Consider the following 18,566-nt stretch of genomic DNA (forward strand, 5'->3'; position numbering starts at 1 on the left):
TCCCCAACCAGGGGCCCAGCCATCTGAACCTCCGAGTTCAGACCGCCAAACACACAGGAGTAGCAGGAGGCCAGGGGGGTCATGACCTCTGAGGGAGAGAGAGAGAGACTCTGAGGGACCGGGACCAGTACCTTGGGGCAGGGGGGCCATGTCCAGCATGCGGTCCAGGAACAGGACGATCTGGAAGGTGCTCCAGGCTGAGAGGTCAAAGGTCTCCAGGACCTGCCGCTCCGGGGCCTTGCCGGCCCCCCACAGGTCACACAGGTCCTGGACGGGCCGGGTCAGGGCGTCCGCTGCCGACAGGTCGGGCTCAACCAGAGGAGGGCCGGACCCGCTCAGCCAGCGCCGGAACTCCAGACCTGAAGGGACAGGAAGTGATGTCACTGCTGCGGCGCCCCCTGGAGGCGCCACGAGAGACACACGGCTTCCTCCACCACTCTATGTGCACCCCGCGTCCTCTCCCTCTGTCCTCTCTCCTCTGTCCTCTGTCCTCTCCCTCTGTCCTCTCTCCTCTGTCCTCTGTCCTCTGTCCTCTGTCCTCTGTCCTCTCTCCTCTGTCCTCTGTCCTCTCCCTCTGTCCTCTCTCCTCTGTCCTCTGTCCTCTCCCTCTGTCCTCTCTCCTCTGTCCTCTGTCCTCTCCCTCTGTCCTCTCTCCTCTGTCCTCTGTCCTCTCCCTCTGTCCTCTCTCCTCTGTCCTCTCTCCTTTCCCCTCTGTCCTCTCTCCTCTGTCCTCTCTCCTCTCTCCTCTCTCCTCTCTCCTCTGTCCTCTCTCCTCTCCTCTGTCCTCTCTCCTCTGTCCTCCTCTGTCCTCTCCTCTGTCCTCTCCTCGCTCCTCGCTCCTCTGTCCTCTCTCCTCTGTCCTCTCTCCTCTGTCCTCTCTCCTCGCTCCTCGCTCCTCTGTCCTCTCTCCTCGCTCCTCTCTCTTCCCTCCTCTCTCTCTCCCTCTCCTCCTCCCTCTCTCTTCCCTCCTCTCTCTCCTCCCCTCCTCTCTCCTCCTCTCCCTCTCTCCTCCTCTCCCTCTCTCCTCTCTCCTCTCTCCTCTCCCTCCCTCCTCTCCTCTCTCCTCTCTCCTCTCTCCTCTCCCGCTCTCCTCTCCCCTCTCTCCTCTCTCCTCTGTCCTCTCTCCTCTCCCTCTGTCCTCTCCCTCTGTCCTCTCCCTCTGTCCTCTCTCCTCTGTCCTCTCCCTCTGTCCTCTCCCTCTGTCCTCTCTCCTCTGTCCTCTCTCCTTTCCCCTCTGTCCTCTCCCGCTCTCCTCTCCTCTCTCCTCTCTCCTCTCTCCTCTCCTCTCTCCTCTCCCTCTCTCCTCTCCCTCTGTCCTCTCCTCCTCTCCCTCTGTCCTCTCCCTCTGTCCTCTCTCCTCTGTCCTCTCCCTCTGTCCTCTCCCTCTGTCCTCTCTCCTCTGTCCTCTCCCTCTGTCCTCTCCCTCTGTCCTCTCTCCTCTGTCCTCTCTCCTTTCCCCTCTGTCCTCTCTCCTCTGTCCTCTCTCCTCTCCTCTCCCCTCTCTCCTCTCTCCTCTCTCCTCTCTCCTCTCCCGCTCTCCTCTGTCCTCTCTCCTCACCTTCCCTCTCGCCAGCGTCCTTCAGATCAGGGAAGCACCTCAGGAAGAACTGGAGGAGGTCCTGAGACCCAACGCTCTGGAACCGGAACTCAGAGACAAAGTCCTGGAGCACAGAGTACAAGTACACAGACATGTAGTACAAGTACACAGACATGTGGTACAAGTACACAGACATGTAGTACAAGTACACAGACATGTAGTACAAGTATACAGACATGTAGTACAAGTATACAGACATGTAGTACAAGTACACAGACATGTAGTACAAGTACACAGACATGTGGTACAAGTACACAGACATGTAGTACAAGTACACAAACATGTGGTACAAGTACACAGACATGTGGTACAAGTACACAGACATGTAGTACAAGTACACAGACATGTGGTACAAGTACACAGACATGTAGTACAAGTACACAGACATGTGGTACAAGTACACAGACATGTAGTACAAGTACACAGACATGTGGTACAAGTACACAGACATGTAGTACAAGTACACAGACATGTGGTACAAGTACACAGACATGTAGTACAAGTACACAGACATGTGGTACAAGTACACAGACATGTAGTACAAGTACACAGACATGTAGTACAAGTACACAGACATGTAGTACAAGTACACAGACATGTGGTACAAGTACACAGACATGTAGTACAAGTACAGACATGTGGTACAAGTACACAGACATGTGGTACAAGTACACAGACATGTAGTACAAGTACACAGACATGTGGTACAAGTACACAGACATGTGGTACAAGTACACAGACATGTAGTACAAGTACACAGACATGTGGTACAAGTACACAGACATGTGGTACAAGTACACAGACATGTGGTACAAGTACACAGACATGTAGTACAAGTACACAGACATGTGGTACAAGTACACAGACATGTAGTACAAGTACACAGACATGTGGTACAAGTACACAGACATGTAGTACAAGTACACAGACATGTGGTACAAGTACACAGACATGTAGTACAAGTACACAGACATGTGGTACAAGTACACAGACATGTAGTACAAGTACACAGACATGTGGTACAAGTACACAGACATGTAGTACAAGTACACAGACATGTGGTACAAGTACACAGACATGTGGTACAAGTACACAGACATGTGGTACAAGTACACAGACATGTGGTACAAGTACACAGACATGTGGTACAAGTACACAGACATGTGGTACAAGTACACAGACATGTGGTACAAGTACACAGACATGTGGTACAAGTACACAGACATGTGGTACAAGTACACAGACATGTGGTACAAGTACACAGACATGGTACAAGTACACAGACATGTGGTACAAGTACACAGACATGTGGTACAAGTACACAGACATGTAGTACAAGTACACAGACATGTGGTACAAGTACACAGACATGTGGTACAAGTACACAGACATGTAGTACAAGTACACAGACATGTGGTACAAGTACACAGACATGTGGTACAAGTACACAGACATGTAGTACAAGTACACAGACATGTGGTACAAGTACACAGACATGTGGTACAAGTACACAGACATGTAGTACAAGTACACAGACATGTGGTACAAGTACACAGACATGTGGTACAAGTACACAGACATGTAGTACAAGTACACAGACATGTGGTACAAGTACACAGACATGTGGTACAAGTACACAGACATGTGGTACAAGTACACATACATGTGGTACAAGTACACAGACATGTGGTACAAGTACACAGACATGTAGTACAAGTACACAGACATGTGGTACAAGTACACAGACATGTAGTACAAGTACACAGACATGTGGTACAAGTACACAGACATGTGGTACAAGTACACAGACATGTGGTACAAGTACACAGACATGTGGTACAAGTACACAGACATGTAGTACAAGTACACAGACATGTGGTACAAGTACACAGACATGTGGTACAAGTACACAGACATGTAGTACAAGTACACAGACATGTGGTACAAGTACACAGACATGTAGTACAAGTACACAGACATGTGGTACAAGTACACAGACATGTGGTACAAGTACACAGACATGTGGTACAAGTACACAGACATGTGGTACAAGTACACAGACATGTGGTACAAGTACACATACATGTGGTACAAGTACACAGACATGTGGTACAAGTACACAGACATGTGGTACAAATACACAGACATGTAGTACAAGTACACAGACATGTGGTACAAGTACACAGACATGTGGTACAAGTACACAGACATGTAGTACAAGTACACAGACATGTGGTACAAGTACACAGACATGCAGTACAAGTACACAGACATGTGGTACAAGTACACAGACATGTGGTACAAGTACACATACATGTGGTACAAGTACACAGACATGTAGTACAAGTACAGACATGTGGTACAAGTACACAGACATGTGGTACAAGTACACAGACATGTGGTACAAGTACACATACATGTAGTACAAGTACAGACATGTGGTACAAGTACACAGACATGTAGTACAAGTACAGACATGTGGTACAAATACACAGACATGTGGTACAAATACACAGACATGTAGTACAAGTACACAGACATGTGGTACAAGTACACAGACATGTAGTACAAGTACAGACATGTGGTACAAATACACAGACATGTAGTACAAGTACACAGACATGTGGTACAAGTACACAGACATGTGGTACAAGTACACAGACATGTAGTACAAGTACAGACATGTGGTACAAATACACAGACATGTAGTACAAGTACACAGACATGTAGTACAAGTACACAGACATGTGGTACAAGTACACAGACATGTGGTACAAGTACACAGACATGTAGTACAAGTACACAGACATGTGGTACAAGTACACAGACATGTGGTACAAATACACAGACATGTGGTACAAGTACACAGACATGTGGTACAAATACACAGACATGTGGTACAAGTACACAGACATGTGGTACAAATACACAGACATGTGGTACAAGTACACAGACATGTAGTACAAGTACACAGACATGTGGTACAAGTACACAGACATGTAGTACAAGTACACAGACATGTGGTACAAATACAGACATGTAGTACAAGTACACAGACATGTAGTACAAGTACACAGACATGTAGTACAAGTACACATACATGTGGTACAAATACAGACATGTAGTACAAATACAGACATGTGGTACAAGTACACAGACATGTGGTACAAATACACAGACATGTAGTACAAATACACAGACATGTGGTACAAGTACACAGACCGTGTGTGTGTGTGTCTCTCAGTGTGTGTGTGTCTCAGTGTGTGTGTGTGTGTGTGTCTCAGTGTGTGTGTGTGTGTGTGTGTCTCTCAGTGTGTGTGTGTGTGTGTGTGTGTCTCTCAGTGTGTGTGTGTGTGTGTGTGTCTCAGTGTGTGTGTGTGTGTGTGTCTCTCAGTGTGTGTGTGTGTGTGTGTGTGTCTCTCAGTGTGTGTGTGTGTGTGTGTGTGTGTGTGTGTCTCTCAGTGTGTGTGTGTGTGTGTGTCTCTCAGTGTGTGTGTGTCTCAGTGTGTGTGTGTGTGTGTGTGTGTCTCAGTGTGTGTGTGTGTGTGTGTCTCTCAGTGTGTGTGTGTGTGTGTGTGTCTCTCAGTGTGTGTGTGTGTGTGTCTCTCAGTGTGTGTGTGTGTGTGTGTGTGTCTCTCAGTGTGTGTGTGTGTGTGTGTGTGTGTCTCTCAGTGTGTGTGTGTGTGTGTGTCTCTCAGTGTGTGTGTGTGTGTGTGTGTGTGTCTCTCAGTGTGTGTGTGTGTGTGTGTGTGTGTCTCTCAGTGTGTGTGTGTGTGTGTGTCTCTCAGTGTGTGTGTGTGTGTGTGTGTCTCTCAGTGTGTGTGTGTGTCTCAGTGTGTGTGTGTGTGTGTCTCTCAGTGTGTGTGTGTGTGTGTCTCTCAGTGTGTGTGTGTGTGTCTCTCAGTGTGTGTGTGTGTGTGTCTCTCAGTGTGTGTGTGTGTGTGTGTGTGTGTGTCTCAGTGTGTGTGTGTGTGTGTGTGTGTGTCTCAGTGTGTGTGTGTGTGTGTGTCTCTCAGTGTGTGTGTGTCTCTGACCTTCAGGAAGAGGTCAAATCGTCTCACGTCTCCAGTCAGGTTTGATAAATACGCCACAAAACAGAATCCTTTCTCATAGGTGAAGAGATTCATCAGAGAGCTAGGGTTCACTCCTAAGGACAGAGGAGACAGAGGACAGAGGAGACAGTGAGGACACAGAGAGGACAGTGAGGACAGAGAGGACAGAGGAGACAGAGAGGACAGAGGACAGAGGAGACAGAGAGGACAGAGGAGACAGTGAGGACAGAGGAGACAGAGAGGACAGAGGAGACAGTGAGGACAGAGGAGACAGAGAGGACAGAGGCCAGAGGAGACAGAGAGGACAGAGGAGACAGAGAGGACAGAGGAGACAGAAGACAGAGGAGACAGTGAGGACAGAGGAGACAGAGAGGACAGAGGCCAGAGGAGACAGAGGCCAGAGGTCAGAGGTCAGTCACCTGGCTCCAGCGTGGCCTGCAGCCGGCTGGCGGGGCTGTTGTCTCCTAGGAGACGCAGCTGTCTGCGCAGAGCGTCCAGCCGGACGGCCGTCTCCAGACACGTGAACGCCTCCCCTGCAGACAGAGGAGTCCTAGTACACAGAGTACACAGACCATAGGCCTCATAGTACTAGTACAGAGTACACAGACCATAGGCCTCATAGTACTAGTACACAGAGTACACAGACCATAGGCCTCATAGTACTAGTACACAGAGTACACAGACCATAGGCCTCATAGTACTAGTACAGAGTACACAGACCATAGGCCTCATAGTACTAGTACACAGAGTACACAGACCATAGGCCTCATAGTACTAGTACACAGAGTACACAGACCATAGGCCTCATAGTACTAGTACACAGAGTACACAGACCATAGGCCTCATAGTACTAGTACTCATAGTACTAGTACTCACAGTACACATACCATAGTACTTTTAGTACTATTATTTGTAGTACCTCCAGTCCCAGTCCCCTACCGTAGGCCTCAGTCCCTACCGTAGGCCTCCGTCCCTACCGTAGGCCTCAGTCCCTACCGTAGGCCTCCGTCCCTACCGTAGGCCTCAGTCCATACCGTAGGCCTCAGTCCCTACCGTAGGCCTCCGTCCCTACCGTAGGCCTCAGTCCCTACCGTAGGCCTCAGTCCATACCGTAGGCCTCAGTCCCTACCGTAGGCCTCAGTCCATACCGTAGGCGTCAGTCCCTACCGTAGGCCTCAGTCCCTACCGTAGGCCTCAGTCCCTACCGTAGGCCTCAGTCCATACCGTAGGCCTCAGTCCCTACCGTAGGCCTCAGTCCCTACCGTAGGCCTCAGTCCATACCGTAGGCCTCAGTCCCTACCGTAGGCCTCAGTCCCTACCGTAGGCCTCCGTCCCTACCGTAGGCCTCAGTCCCTACCGTAGGCCTCAGTCCATACCGTAGGCCTCAGTCCCTACCGTAGGCCTCCGTCCCTACCGTAGGCCTCAGTCCCTACCGTAGGCCTCAGTCCCTACCGTAGGCCTCCGTCCTTACCGTAGGCCTCAGTCCCTACCGTAGGCCTCAGTCCCTACCGTAGGCCTCAGTCCCTACCGTAGGCCTCCGTGGTGATGCGGCGCTGGGCGTAGGTGGCCAGCCCCTCGCTGAGCCACATCTCCTCCCAGCTGCCGTGGGTGACGGCGTTGCCGAACCAGCCGTGGGCGATCTCGTGCACCACGTCGATGAGGAGGAACTCGCTGCTCTCCAGGATGGAGGCGATGATGAAGGTGAGGCACGGGTTCTCCATGGCCACGATGGGGAAAGAGGGCGGCAGGAACACCAGGTCACACCTGAGGGCATCGGGGGTCACCGGGGGGCACGCTCGCCCTCAGACCTCCGGGACCCGGGACTCACCTGCCCCACAGGTAGGGTCCGAACAGCCGCTCGGCGACGCCCAGCCAGCGCTCCACGCTGCCGCCCAGCTTCTTCACGGCGCACGCCAGCAGACATGGCTCCGCCCACACGCGAGTCCTGTAGGCAGAGACCGGCACTTCAAGAGCCAGAACCAGGAGGACCCACACTGAACCAGGGCCTGGGCTCCAGAACCAGGAGGACTCACCGCGGGCCCACGTCGGCGTGCTGCAGCTCCCCGGCCACCAGGGCCACCAGGTAGGCCGGGACCGGCAGCTCCATGGAGAACTGGAAGAGCCGGTCCTGCTGGGAGTACGAGCTCCGGGACGCACTCATGAGGACCGTGACCCCATCAGGGACCTGCAGACCACAGACCAGGACTAGGACTACAAGACAAGGACTACAGGACTAGGGCTACAGGACAAGGACTACAGGACTTGGACTACAAGACAAGGACTACAAGACAAGGACTACAGGACAAGGACTACAGGACTAGGACTACAGGACTAGGACTACAAGACAAGGACTACAGGACTAGGACTACAAGACAAGGACTACAGGACAAGGACTACAGGACTAGGACTACAAGACTAGGACTACAGGACTAGGACTACAAGACAAGGACTACAGGACAAGGACTAGGACTACATGACTAGGACTACAGGACTAGGACTACAGAACTAGGACTACAGAACTAGGACTACAAGACAAGGACTACAGGACAAGGACTACAGGACTAGGACTACAGGACTAGGACTACATGACTAGGACTACATGACTTGGACTACATGACTTGGACTACAGGTCTAGGACTACAGGACAAGGACTACAGGACAAGGACAACAGGACTAGGACTACAGAACTAGGACTACAGGACAAGGACTACAGGACAAGGACTACAGGACTAGGACTACAAGACAAGGACTACAGGACTAGGACTACATGACTTGGACTACATGACTTGGACTACAGGACTAGGACTACAGGACAAGGACTACAGGACAAGGACAACAGGACTAGGACTACAGAACTAGGACTACAGGACAAGGACTACAGGACTAGGACTACAAGACAAGGACAACAGGACTAGTACTACAGAACTAGGACTACAGGACTAGGACTACAAGACAAGGACTACAAGACAAGGATAACAGGACTAGGACTACAAGACAAGGACTACAGGACTAGGACTACAAGACAAGGACTACAGGACTAGGACTACAGAACTAGGACTACAGGACAAGGACTACAGGACTAGGACTACAAGACAAGGACTACAAGACAAGGACTACAGGACTAGGACTACAAGACAAGGACTACAGGACTAGGACTACAGGACTAGGACTACAAGACAAGGACTACAGGACAAGGACTACAGGACTAGGACTACAGGACTAGGACAAGGACTACAGGACTAGGACTACATGACTAGGACTACATGACTAGGACTACAGGACTACATGACTAGGACTACAGGACTAGGACTACATGACAAGAACTACAGTACTACAGGACAAGGACTAGAGGACTACAGGACAAGGACTACATGACTAGGACTACATGACTAGGACTACAGGACAAGGACTACAGGACTAGGACTACATGACTAGGACTACATGACTAGGACTACAGGACAAGGACTACAGTACTACAGGACTAGGACTACAGGACAAGGACTAGAGGACTACAACTACAGGACTAGGACTACAGGACAAGGAATACAGGACTAGGACTACAGGACTAGGACTAGAGGACTACAACTACAGGACTAGGACTACAGGACAAGGACTACAGGACTAGGACTACAGGACTAGGAATACAGGAAAAGGACTACAGGACTAGAGGACTACAGGACTAGGACTACAGGACAAGAACTACAGGACTAGAGGTCTACAGGACTAGGACTACAGGACTACAGGATAAGGACTACAGGACTAGGACTACAGGACAAGGACTACAGGACTAGAGGACTACAATACTAGTATTACAGGACTAATACTACATTGTTTTACATGTGTGTATATCTAAAGTTACAGCTGGTAGACACACTGCAGGTGTGTGTGTGAGAGGTCAGAGGTCAGGTGTGAGAGGCCAGGGGTCAAGGGTCATGTGTGAGAGGCCAGGGGTCATGTGAGAGGCCAGGGGTCATGTGAGAGGCCAGGAGTCATGTGAGAGGCCGGGGGTCATGTGAGAGAGGCCAGGGGTCATGTGAGAGGCCAGGGGTCATGTGAGAGGCCGGGGGTCATGTGAGAGGCCAGGGGTCATGTGTGAGAGGCCAGGGGTCATGTGAGAGGCCAGGGATTATGTGTGAGGCCAGGGGTCATGTGAGAGGCCAGGGGTCATGTGTGAGAGGCCAGGGGTCATGTGAGAGGCCAGGGGTCATGTGAGAGGCCGGGGGTCATGTGAGAGGCCGGGGGTCATGTGTGAGAGGCCAGGGGTTATGTGAGAGGCCAGGGGTCATGTGAGAGGCCAGGGGTCATGTGAGAGGCCAGGGGTCATGTGTGAGAGGCCAGGGGTCATGTGAGAGGCCAGGGGTCATGTGAGAGGCCAGGGGTCATGTGAGAGGCCAGGGGTCATGTGAGAGGCCAGGGGTCATGTGAGAGGCCAGGGTCATGTGTGAGAGGCCAGGGGTCATGTGAGAGGCCAGGGGTCATGTGTGAGAGGCCAGGGGTCATGTGTGAGAGGCCAGGGGTCATGTGTGAGAGGCCAGGGGTCATGTGAGAGGCCAGGGGTCATGTGAGAGGCCAGGGGTCATGTGAGAGGTCAGGGGTCATGTGTGAGAGGCCAGGGGTCATGTGTGAGAGGTCAGGGGTCATGTGAGAGGCCAGGGGTCATGTGTGAGAGGTCAGGGGTCATGTGAGAGGCCAGGGGTCATGTGTGAGAGGCCAGGGGTCATGTGAGAGAGGCCAGGGGTCATGTGTGAGAGGCCAGGGGTCATGTGAGAGGTCAGGGGTCATGTGTGAGAGGCCAGGGGTCATGTGAGAGGCCAGGGGTCATGTGAGAGGCCAGGGGTCATGTGTGAGAGGCCAGGGGTCATGTGTGAGAGGTCAGGGGTCATGTGTGAGAGGCCAGGGGTCATGTGAGAGGCCAGGGGTTATGTGTGAGAGGTCAGGGGTCATGTGAGAGGCCAGGGGTCATGTGTGAGAGGCCAGGGGTCATGTGTGAGAGGTCAGGGGTCATGTGAGAGGCCAGGGGTCATGTGTGAGAGGTCAGGGGTCATGTGAGAGGCCAGGGGTCATGTGTGAGAGGCCAGGGGTCATGTGTGAGAGGCCAGGGGTCATGTGTGAGAGGCCAGGGGTCATGTGAGAGGCCAGGGGTCATGTGAGAGGCCAGGGGTCATGTGTGAGAGGCCAGGGGTCATGTGAGAGGCCAGGGGTCATGTGTGAGAGGCCAGGGGTCATGTGTGAGAGGTCAGGGGTCATGTGAGAGGCCAGGGGTCATGTGAGAGGCCAGGGGTCATGTGTGAGAGGCCAGGGGTCATGTGTGAGAGTCCAGGGGTCATGTGTGAGAGGCCAGGGGTCATGTGAGAGGCCAGGGGTCATGTGAGAGGCCAGGGGTCATGTGTGAGAGGTCAGGGGTCATGTGAGAGGCCAGGGGTCATGTGAGAGGTCAGCCTCACCCTGACGGAGGCCGTGTAGGGGCTCTTCACAGCCGGCGTGTCGAAGCCGGGTAAGAAGGAGCGGTTGCAGACGGCGTGGCCCTGGGTGAAGACCAGCGGCCGGGCCTGGCCACAGGTGAGCTCGGGGTCCAGCCACCACACCTGCACAGGGACAGAGTGAGTGACCCGGCGGGGGGGGCGGGGCCTCGTGCCGCTCTGCTCACCGCCGGCCCGTCCGTGGTGCTGTAGCGGACCGTGACCTGCATCGGTCGACCCGGCGCCGCCGCCGCCGGCAGGCCGATGCTCAGCGCGGTGCCGTAGTCCGTGAACGGATCCAGCCGGTAGGTCAGGGAGACGGGCTCCTCCGGGCCGGCCCCGGGGCCCTTACAGTCCACGGAGTGGATGAGGAGGGAGGGGTGGGAGTCCAGGACCAGGGTGCGGAGCCCAGGCCGGACCGGGACCAGGTCCAGAACCGTCCAGCCGCTCATCTCCTTCATGGCAAAGTTGATCCGCAGGTCCAGGTGGAGGTGTCGCAGCTGGAAACAGCGGAAGTTGGAGGCCGAGGCCACGTCCGCCGGGGGGCCCCGCGGGGTCCCGGGGCCCAGACCCAGACCCGAGCCCGGGGCCGGGCCTGCTGGGGGCCGGTTGGAGGCCCCGACCGGCAGAGGTTTACGACAGCAGCACAGCGAGGTGGGGGTCTGCTGGATCTCTGCCATGGTGAGCTGGACCTGAGACCCCGTCTAGACCTGGACCCACTGCATCCAGCACCAGCAACAAGAGGAAGTCCGGTTCTGACTGCATTGAGGTCTAGACTCGAGACCCCATGGAACCAGGGCCTCGCAAAACCTGTTGGGACCTAAACAAACAAGACAGACTTCACTCACTGGAGGACTCCTTTAGACCTGGTCTTGAACCAGACCATCAGGTCTGCAGTCCAGGACCGGCTCTGACCCGGGACCACCTGCTGCGGACCCAGTGGAACCGGTGCACACCCCTTCTACACCTGGTCACGCAGACCCCGACTGAGACCACATTCAAAACCACCACCTGGACCACCTGGTTCCTCCACTCAGGTTTAGAACAGTCTCCTGATGTCCGACGACATTGAACGCATCTTGACCCGGCGCCAGACTACATTCAGAAACCAGTGATTTAAATCCACTAGCGCGAGGACCCGAGAACCGGAACCGTTAATCTACCGTTCACTCGTTTTCCTTCAAGTAAACCGAGGCCCGCGGTGAACCGCCGGTAGCCGCTCAGGAGGCTCCGGTCCCGCTGCGAGGAGCCCGGGGCGACCGGGAGGGGAGGACCGGTTAGCTTAGCTAGCACGTTAGCTTAGCTAGCTAGTTAGTGTAACTAGTTAAACTAGCCCGGTTAGTTTAACTAGCCCGGTTAGCATTAGCAAAAGGCTAAACGAACCAGACCAGACACCGGCTCCTTCTGTGAACTCAGCCCGGACCCTGAGAGCGGGTCCTCCCGGGAGGAGGAGGAGGAGGAGCAGGAGGAGCAGGAGGAGGAGGATCAAACAAAGAAACCCAACCGAGGAGAAGAGGAGGACAGAGGAGCTCCGGACAAACAGGAAGTGACTCCAGGACTCATCCCCGCTGTGGAGCCGCCACCGGGAGGTCAAAGGTCACCAGCACGTGACCCTCTTCCTCTTATTCCTTCATTAAAAGTTATTAAAGTTATTAAACCTCATTCCGTTTATTGTAATCTTATTCCGTTTCGCTCTGTAGTTTGTAAAACACTAATTATATATAAAATAATAATAAAACAACATTTACAAAGTAAAATGTTTAAATAAGTAAATTATTCATATTTTTCAGAATAAAACTGTTTTATCACATTTGATACATTATTTTATTTGTATTTATTTTCTATTATCTTAGTCTAATCTTTTTATGTGTGTATATATACGTATGTAGACATGGATGTGTATGTATACGTATAGTTTCAAGTTTCAAGTTTCAAGTTTTTATTGTCACATCCCCTTTTATACAAGTATAATCGGTTCGTGAAATTCTTATGTGCAAAACACCCGACAGCAGTAGCAGACTAAAAAAAGAATAAGAATGAGAATAAACTATACAATATCCACACACAAAAAAGAAGAAAGTATTAACAATATATATATAAAACAGTGTAATAGAATATACATCATGACAATATATATATATATAAAACAATGTAATAAAATATACACTTTTTTGAGACTATATATATATATATATGTATATACATACAATATATATATACAATATATATATATATAAACAATGTAATAAAATATACACCATGGCCATAGATATTCACAGAATATGTTCTGGTGTGTAGTGTTAATGAGGGTCTCAGTCCTTGTTCAGCAGCCTGATGGCCTGACTGAAGAAGCTGTCCCTCAGTCTGTTTGTGCGGCACTTGATACTGCGGTATCGCCTGCCTGACGGTAGAAGGGTGAACAGTTTGTGGCCGGGGTGGTTATTGTCTTTCATCATCCGTTTGGCCCTGGCCACGCACCGCCTGGTGTATATGTCCAGGATGGAGGGAAGCTCACCTCCAACGATGTACTGTGCCGACCGCACCACCCTCTGTAGTGCCCTACGCTCCAGGGCGGTGCAGTTCCCGTACCAGACGGTGATGCAACCTGTCAGAACACTCTCGATGGTACTGGTGTAGAATGTTCTGAGGATGCGGGGGGCCATGTTGAATTTCCTCAGTCGCCTAAGGAAATACAGGCGTTGTTGGGCCCTTTTCACCACGTGAGTGGTGTGCGTGGTCCATGTGAGGTCCTCGGAGATGTGCACGCCGAGGAACATATATATATATGTGTATATGTATATATATTTACGTATATATATACGTAAATATATATACATACATATACACATGTATATATATTAGTGATGGTGAGATGAAGCCTCATGAGGCATCGAACCACTTCAGCCAATTGCTTCGAGAAAGGGTTCATTTCTCGAAGCTTCATGTGCTCACGACACCCCCTAGTGGCCAAGTGCATAATCACAGGCAGCTGTATCTGAACCACATCATGTGATGCATTGAATTATTGTGTCTGTTATGGCTGTTGGGAATGACTATGAATTACAAAAATGTATGACCAAATCATTTCTGTACATAAATTATCACATATGTGCATAATACAATATGTTTTGAATGTATTGTAGCGACCCTGTGAAGTGGCTGCCAATCACAGTGTGGCACCGTGCGTGCTGGTCGAGGGGGCGTGCCTGTGATTGGCGGAGTAGAGGGGAGGCGGTGTTAACCTGGGGAAGAAGGGGAGTTAAGTGTGGTTGACGGGAACCGTTGTTGACGTTGGAGCTGCGGAGCTGAGAGGAACACGCTGTCTGTGTTGGAGGATGCCCCAAATAAAGAAGGAGTAATAACGCCGTCCCGTCTCCGTGTCATCAGTCCATAACGTCTGAGACGTTACATTGGTGTCAGAAGTGATTTCGGACTAACAAGATCGATAAATCCGGTGGAGAGCTAACCTAGCGTGGCGAGATCTAGCCGGTTAGCCTACTGTTTGCCATGGATCGTGTCGGCGGGACGAAGGTAAAGAGAGAAGATAGAGACATGGAGGAGGAGGGAGCTTGCGGATGGTCAGAGGACATCGCCAGAGAGTTCACGGGAGCTACAAGGGAGGCGAGGCATCGCCTGAGAGAGTCTGCAGCGAAGATGGCCAGAGACGCGGGTTTGAGTCCCGCAGCAACTTTTCGCGCCGTTTCTCCGCGGAATGTAGCGATACCGGAAGAGGGTTGCGGCCAACACTCAGTTGCAACGCCGACGGTAAAAACGCCGAAATACTCCGGTAAGGCGGCCTGGGAAGCCTTCCTTGCCCAATTTGAACTTCTATCGCATGCTGGGCGATGGTCCACGGAGACTAAAGCACTGCAGCTGGCGTTGTGTCTCACGGACCATGCGCTGTCCTGCCTCCTACTGCTGAGCCCGGAGGACAGGCGGAGTTATCAAGCGCTGGTGAGGCGGTTTGGACAATGTTTACAGCCGGAGCTCCTGCGTAATGAGCTAAATAACCACTGCAGAAAACCTGGGGAGTCGCTGCGTGTGTTAGCCAATGACATTGAAAGCTTATCACGGAGTGCCTATGTACACATGCCCCCCGGAGTACAAAGCGAGCTGGCACGGGACCAGTTCATCAGAGCAATCTCCCCCAATGAGTTGCGTGTCCAAGTGCAACTACAACATCCACAGTCGTTGCAGTCGGCCTTGGAGATGGCCGTGGAGAGAGAGAATGTGTGGGGTGTAGCGGCTGAACGCGGTCAAAGAGAGGGTCCACCTGCCGTACGGTCTGCAATGCCGAGTCACTCAGAGGGAGAGAGACCGGCATGGGTGACTGAACTGATTAGAGCTGTGTCTCTACAACCAGCACACCGACCACGCCCCGGCCCCAGGCTCTGCTGGGGGTGCGGTCAGCCAGGGCACTTAGCCAGGGAGTGCCCCAAGTCAAGCGGGTCTCAGGGAAACGGCTCAGGGCTCGCATAGAGGAGGATATGCGGCCCCCGACCCCAACTCCAAACCCCCATCCTCAAGTCTCGACAGCAGGAGCCCAACAGTGCACCCGGGGGCACCAGACTCCACGTCCCCCAGAAGCAGACGACGACTCAGAACTGGAGCCTGTTGTGGCAGTGGGATGTACTGGTAAGGGAGACTCGTGCTATGTCCCCATCACTGTGGAAGGAGTGCCCTGTTTGGCGCTATTGGACACAGGGTCAACGGTAACCCTGGTTAGACCAGACATGGTCCCAAGCTGGATTCGTTTCAACGACACCACTGTTCGACTGCGCACTGTCACCGGAGAGCTGGCACCCATGAAAGGCAGAGGTCGACTGACTATATCGGTGGGGGGAGCGACGGTCTGTCATCAGGTGTGGATAGCGGCCGTACAGGACCCATGTATTCTGGGTGTGGACATTTTGAGGGCCACAGGCTGCCAGTTAGACCTGCAACGATGCACAGTGAGTTTCCAAGGAGGACCTGCTATCGCGATGATCCCCAGTCTCACCCCTGCACTGCCTCCCTCCAGACCTCCCGCACCATCAGCGAGTACCGTAGAGACTGTAGACAGCAACCCAGGCCCCCTCACTGTCTCCCTGGGGCAACCCTTGCGTCGTCTGACCACACTATGAGCTTCACAACTACGCCCCCGTCCGGGTTGGTCCAGAAGGAGGTGGAGGTGGATGGGACGCTGATGGCGGTGAGGGAGGTGTGGAGCAAGAACTGTGGCGACCTACACCCTCAGCAGCAGGAGCAGTTGTGGCAGCTTCTGCTAGAGTTCCGAGGCAGTTTCGCAAAGAGTGAAGATGAGGTAGGTCAAACTCATCTAGTGCAGCATGAGATTGACACAGGGACGACGTCCTATCAAGTGCCGCCACGCCGCCTCCCGCTGGCCCGTCAACAGGCATGTGACGGCGGTCGAGAGCATGCTGCAGGCGGGTGTCATCGAGCCTTCCGATAGCCCCTGGGCAGCAGCCGTTGTCATGGTTCCAAAAAAGATACGTGGCTGGCGACTCTGCGCTGACTACAGGCCTGTAAATGGGGTAACCAGGAAAGATTCATACCCACTGCCCCGCATTGATGAGTCTTTGGACCTGGTCTCTGGGTCCTCCTGGTTCTCTTCTTTGGACCTCCGCAGTGGATACTACCAGGTGCCTCTCGCCCCAGAGGCCCGGCCAAAGACTGCGTTTTGCACTGGACGGGGACTGTGGCAGTTCAAGGTCCTCAGTTTTGGACTGTGTAACGCTCCTGCCACCTTCGTCAGGTTGATGGACAAGGTATTGGAAGGAATTCCACGTCAACAGTGCCTGGTTTACCTGGACGACATCCTGGTTCACGTAACTCGTTCGAGCAAGCCCTGGCATCATTGCGGTTGGTGCTGGAAAAAATCAGAGCGGCAGGCCTAAAGCTACACCCAGAAAAGTGCCACTTCATGCAGAGAGAGGTTTCCTTCTTGGGACATCAGATAGGTGGGGAGGGCATTGGCACAATGCAGGAGAAGGTGCAGGCAGTCGCCGACTGGCCCACCCCCACCAACCAAAAACAGTTGAAGAGTTTTTTGGGCCTGGCCTCGTACTACAGGAGGTTCGTACGAGGGTTTGCGTGTACTGCTGCGCCCCTGTTTCAATTGTTGCAGAAGGACAGCAACTTTGCCTGGACAGAGCAGTGCCAAACGGCGTTCAGCAGGCTTCGGCAAGCCCTGATTGAGGCGCCGGTGCTAGCCCCAGCCGACCCTAGCCTACCTTTCACGCTGGACACGGATGCTAGCGGATCAGGCGTCGGGGGAGTACTTTCTCAGGCAAGACCCGAAGGAGAGAGAGTGGTGGGGTACTTCAGCCGGGCGTTCAGCAAGGCTGAGCGGCGCTACTGCGTTACCCGCAGAGAGCTCTTGGCAGTGGTGTTGTCAATCAGGCACTTCAAGTACTATCTGTGTGGCCAGACATTCACTGTGAGGACGGACCACTCTGCTCTGCAGTGGCTCATGACCTTCAAGGAGCCGGAGGGCAGGTGGCCAGGTGGTTGGAGCAGCTGCAGGCTTTGACTTCATCGTGGAGCACCGGGCTGGGACGCGCCACACGAATGCCGACGCTCTCCCGAAGGCCATGTGCAGGGCGAGTGCCGCTACTGCGGCGGAGAGAGACTCGTGAGAAGGAACTGCGTGAAGAGGAAGGAGACTGTGCTGCAGTTCGTCGGTTGGAGGAGTTTGTATGCCGAGAGCTGCAGACGGTGGACTTGGCAGAGTGGAAACAACACCAAGAACAGGATGCAGACCTACAGCCGGCACTACGGTGGTTGGAGGCACAGCGGAGGCCACCGTGGGAAGAGGTGGCCGTGTTCTCCAAAGCAACCAAAGGTCTGTGGTCTCAGTTCGGGTCTCTGCGCCTGTCTCAGGGCGTGCTGCAGCGGGCATGGAAGGAGCCAGCAACGGGAGAGGAAAAGTGGCAGATGGTGGTCCCCAAGGACTTACGGGATGCGGTGCTTGAAGCCATGCATGGAGCTGCAGGTTCTGGATATTTTGGGGTTTCTAAAACACATGCTTTTGCTCGAAAACAGCAACTGAGTGCAGGTGTGAGACAAAAACGCAACTACGACGTGAGAGAAAAAGGAAGGCACTTTCAGGCTGGAGAACTGGTTTGGGTCTACAACCCTGTGCGTAAGAAGGGCCGGTGCCCAAAACTCGACAGCCAATGGGTCGGCCCCTGCAGAGTGTTGGAGAGGGTGGGAGAGGTCGTTTACAGGCTACAGCTACCTCCTAAGGGAAGGAGAGTGGTGCTTCATAGGGACCGACTCGCCCCGTACAGAGGGGTTGCTTCGCCAATGGCATCAGGGGCACGGGGAACCCCTCCTCAGCCTCCCCTCCCTGCTCACTCCCTGGCCAGCTCTCCGGGTTTGACGGGCCCCTCTGACCCCACTGTAGTCCAGGCAATCTAGCCAATTTTACCATTAAAAATGGAAATAAATGCAACA

At 53.0% G+C, this 18,566-nt stretch overlaps 1 protein-coding gene across 1 annotated transcript in view; it reads right to left on the reverse strand.

The window, feature by feature from the left end:
- rnpepl1 (arginyl aminopeptidase like 1) overlaps window positions 1–11,788 on the reverse strand; it is a 21,754-nt gene extending 9,966 nt beyond the window's left edge. The window contains exons 1-10 of the mRNA XM_056441173.1: window positions 11,297–11,788; window positions 11,094–11,234; window positions 7,683–7,834; window positions 7,478–7,594; window positions 7,178–7,413; window positions 6,069–6,182; window positions 5,632–5,744; window positions 1,559–1,661; window positions 132–359; window positions 16–88 (exon numbers count right to left, since the gene is read on the reverse strand). Of these exons, the coding sequence (XP_056297148.1) occupies window positions 16–88; window positions 132–359; window positions 1,559–1,661; window positions 5,632–5,744; window positions 6,069–6,182; window positions 7,178–7,413; window positions 7,478–7,594; window positions 7,683–7,834; window positions 11,094–11,234; window positions 11,297–11,788 (1,769 nt within the window). The remainder of the gene's footprint in view (window positions 1–15; window positions 89–131; window positions 360–1,558; window positions 1,662–5,631; window positions 5,745–6,068; window positions 6,183–7,177; window positions 7,414–7,477; window positions 7,595–7,682; window positions 7,835–11,093; window positions 11,235–11,296) is intronic.
- Window positions 11,789–18,566: the final 6,778 nt, after the last annotated feature.

This window comes from Pseudoliparis swirei, chromosome 20 (genome assembly GCF_029220125.1).
Source record: "Pseudoliparis swirei isolate HS2019 ecotype Mariana Trench chromosome 20, NWPU_hadal_v1, whole genome shotgun sequence".
In the NCBI taxonomy this organism is placed as follows: domain Eukaryota; kingdom Metazoa; phylum Chordata; class Actinopteri; order Perciformes; family Liparidae; genus Pseudoliparis; species Pseudoliparis swirei.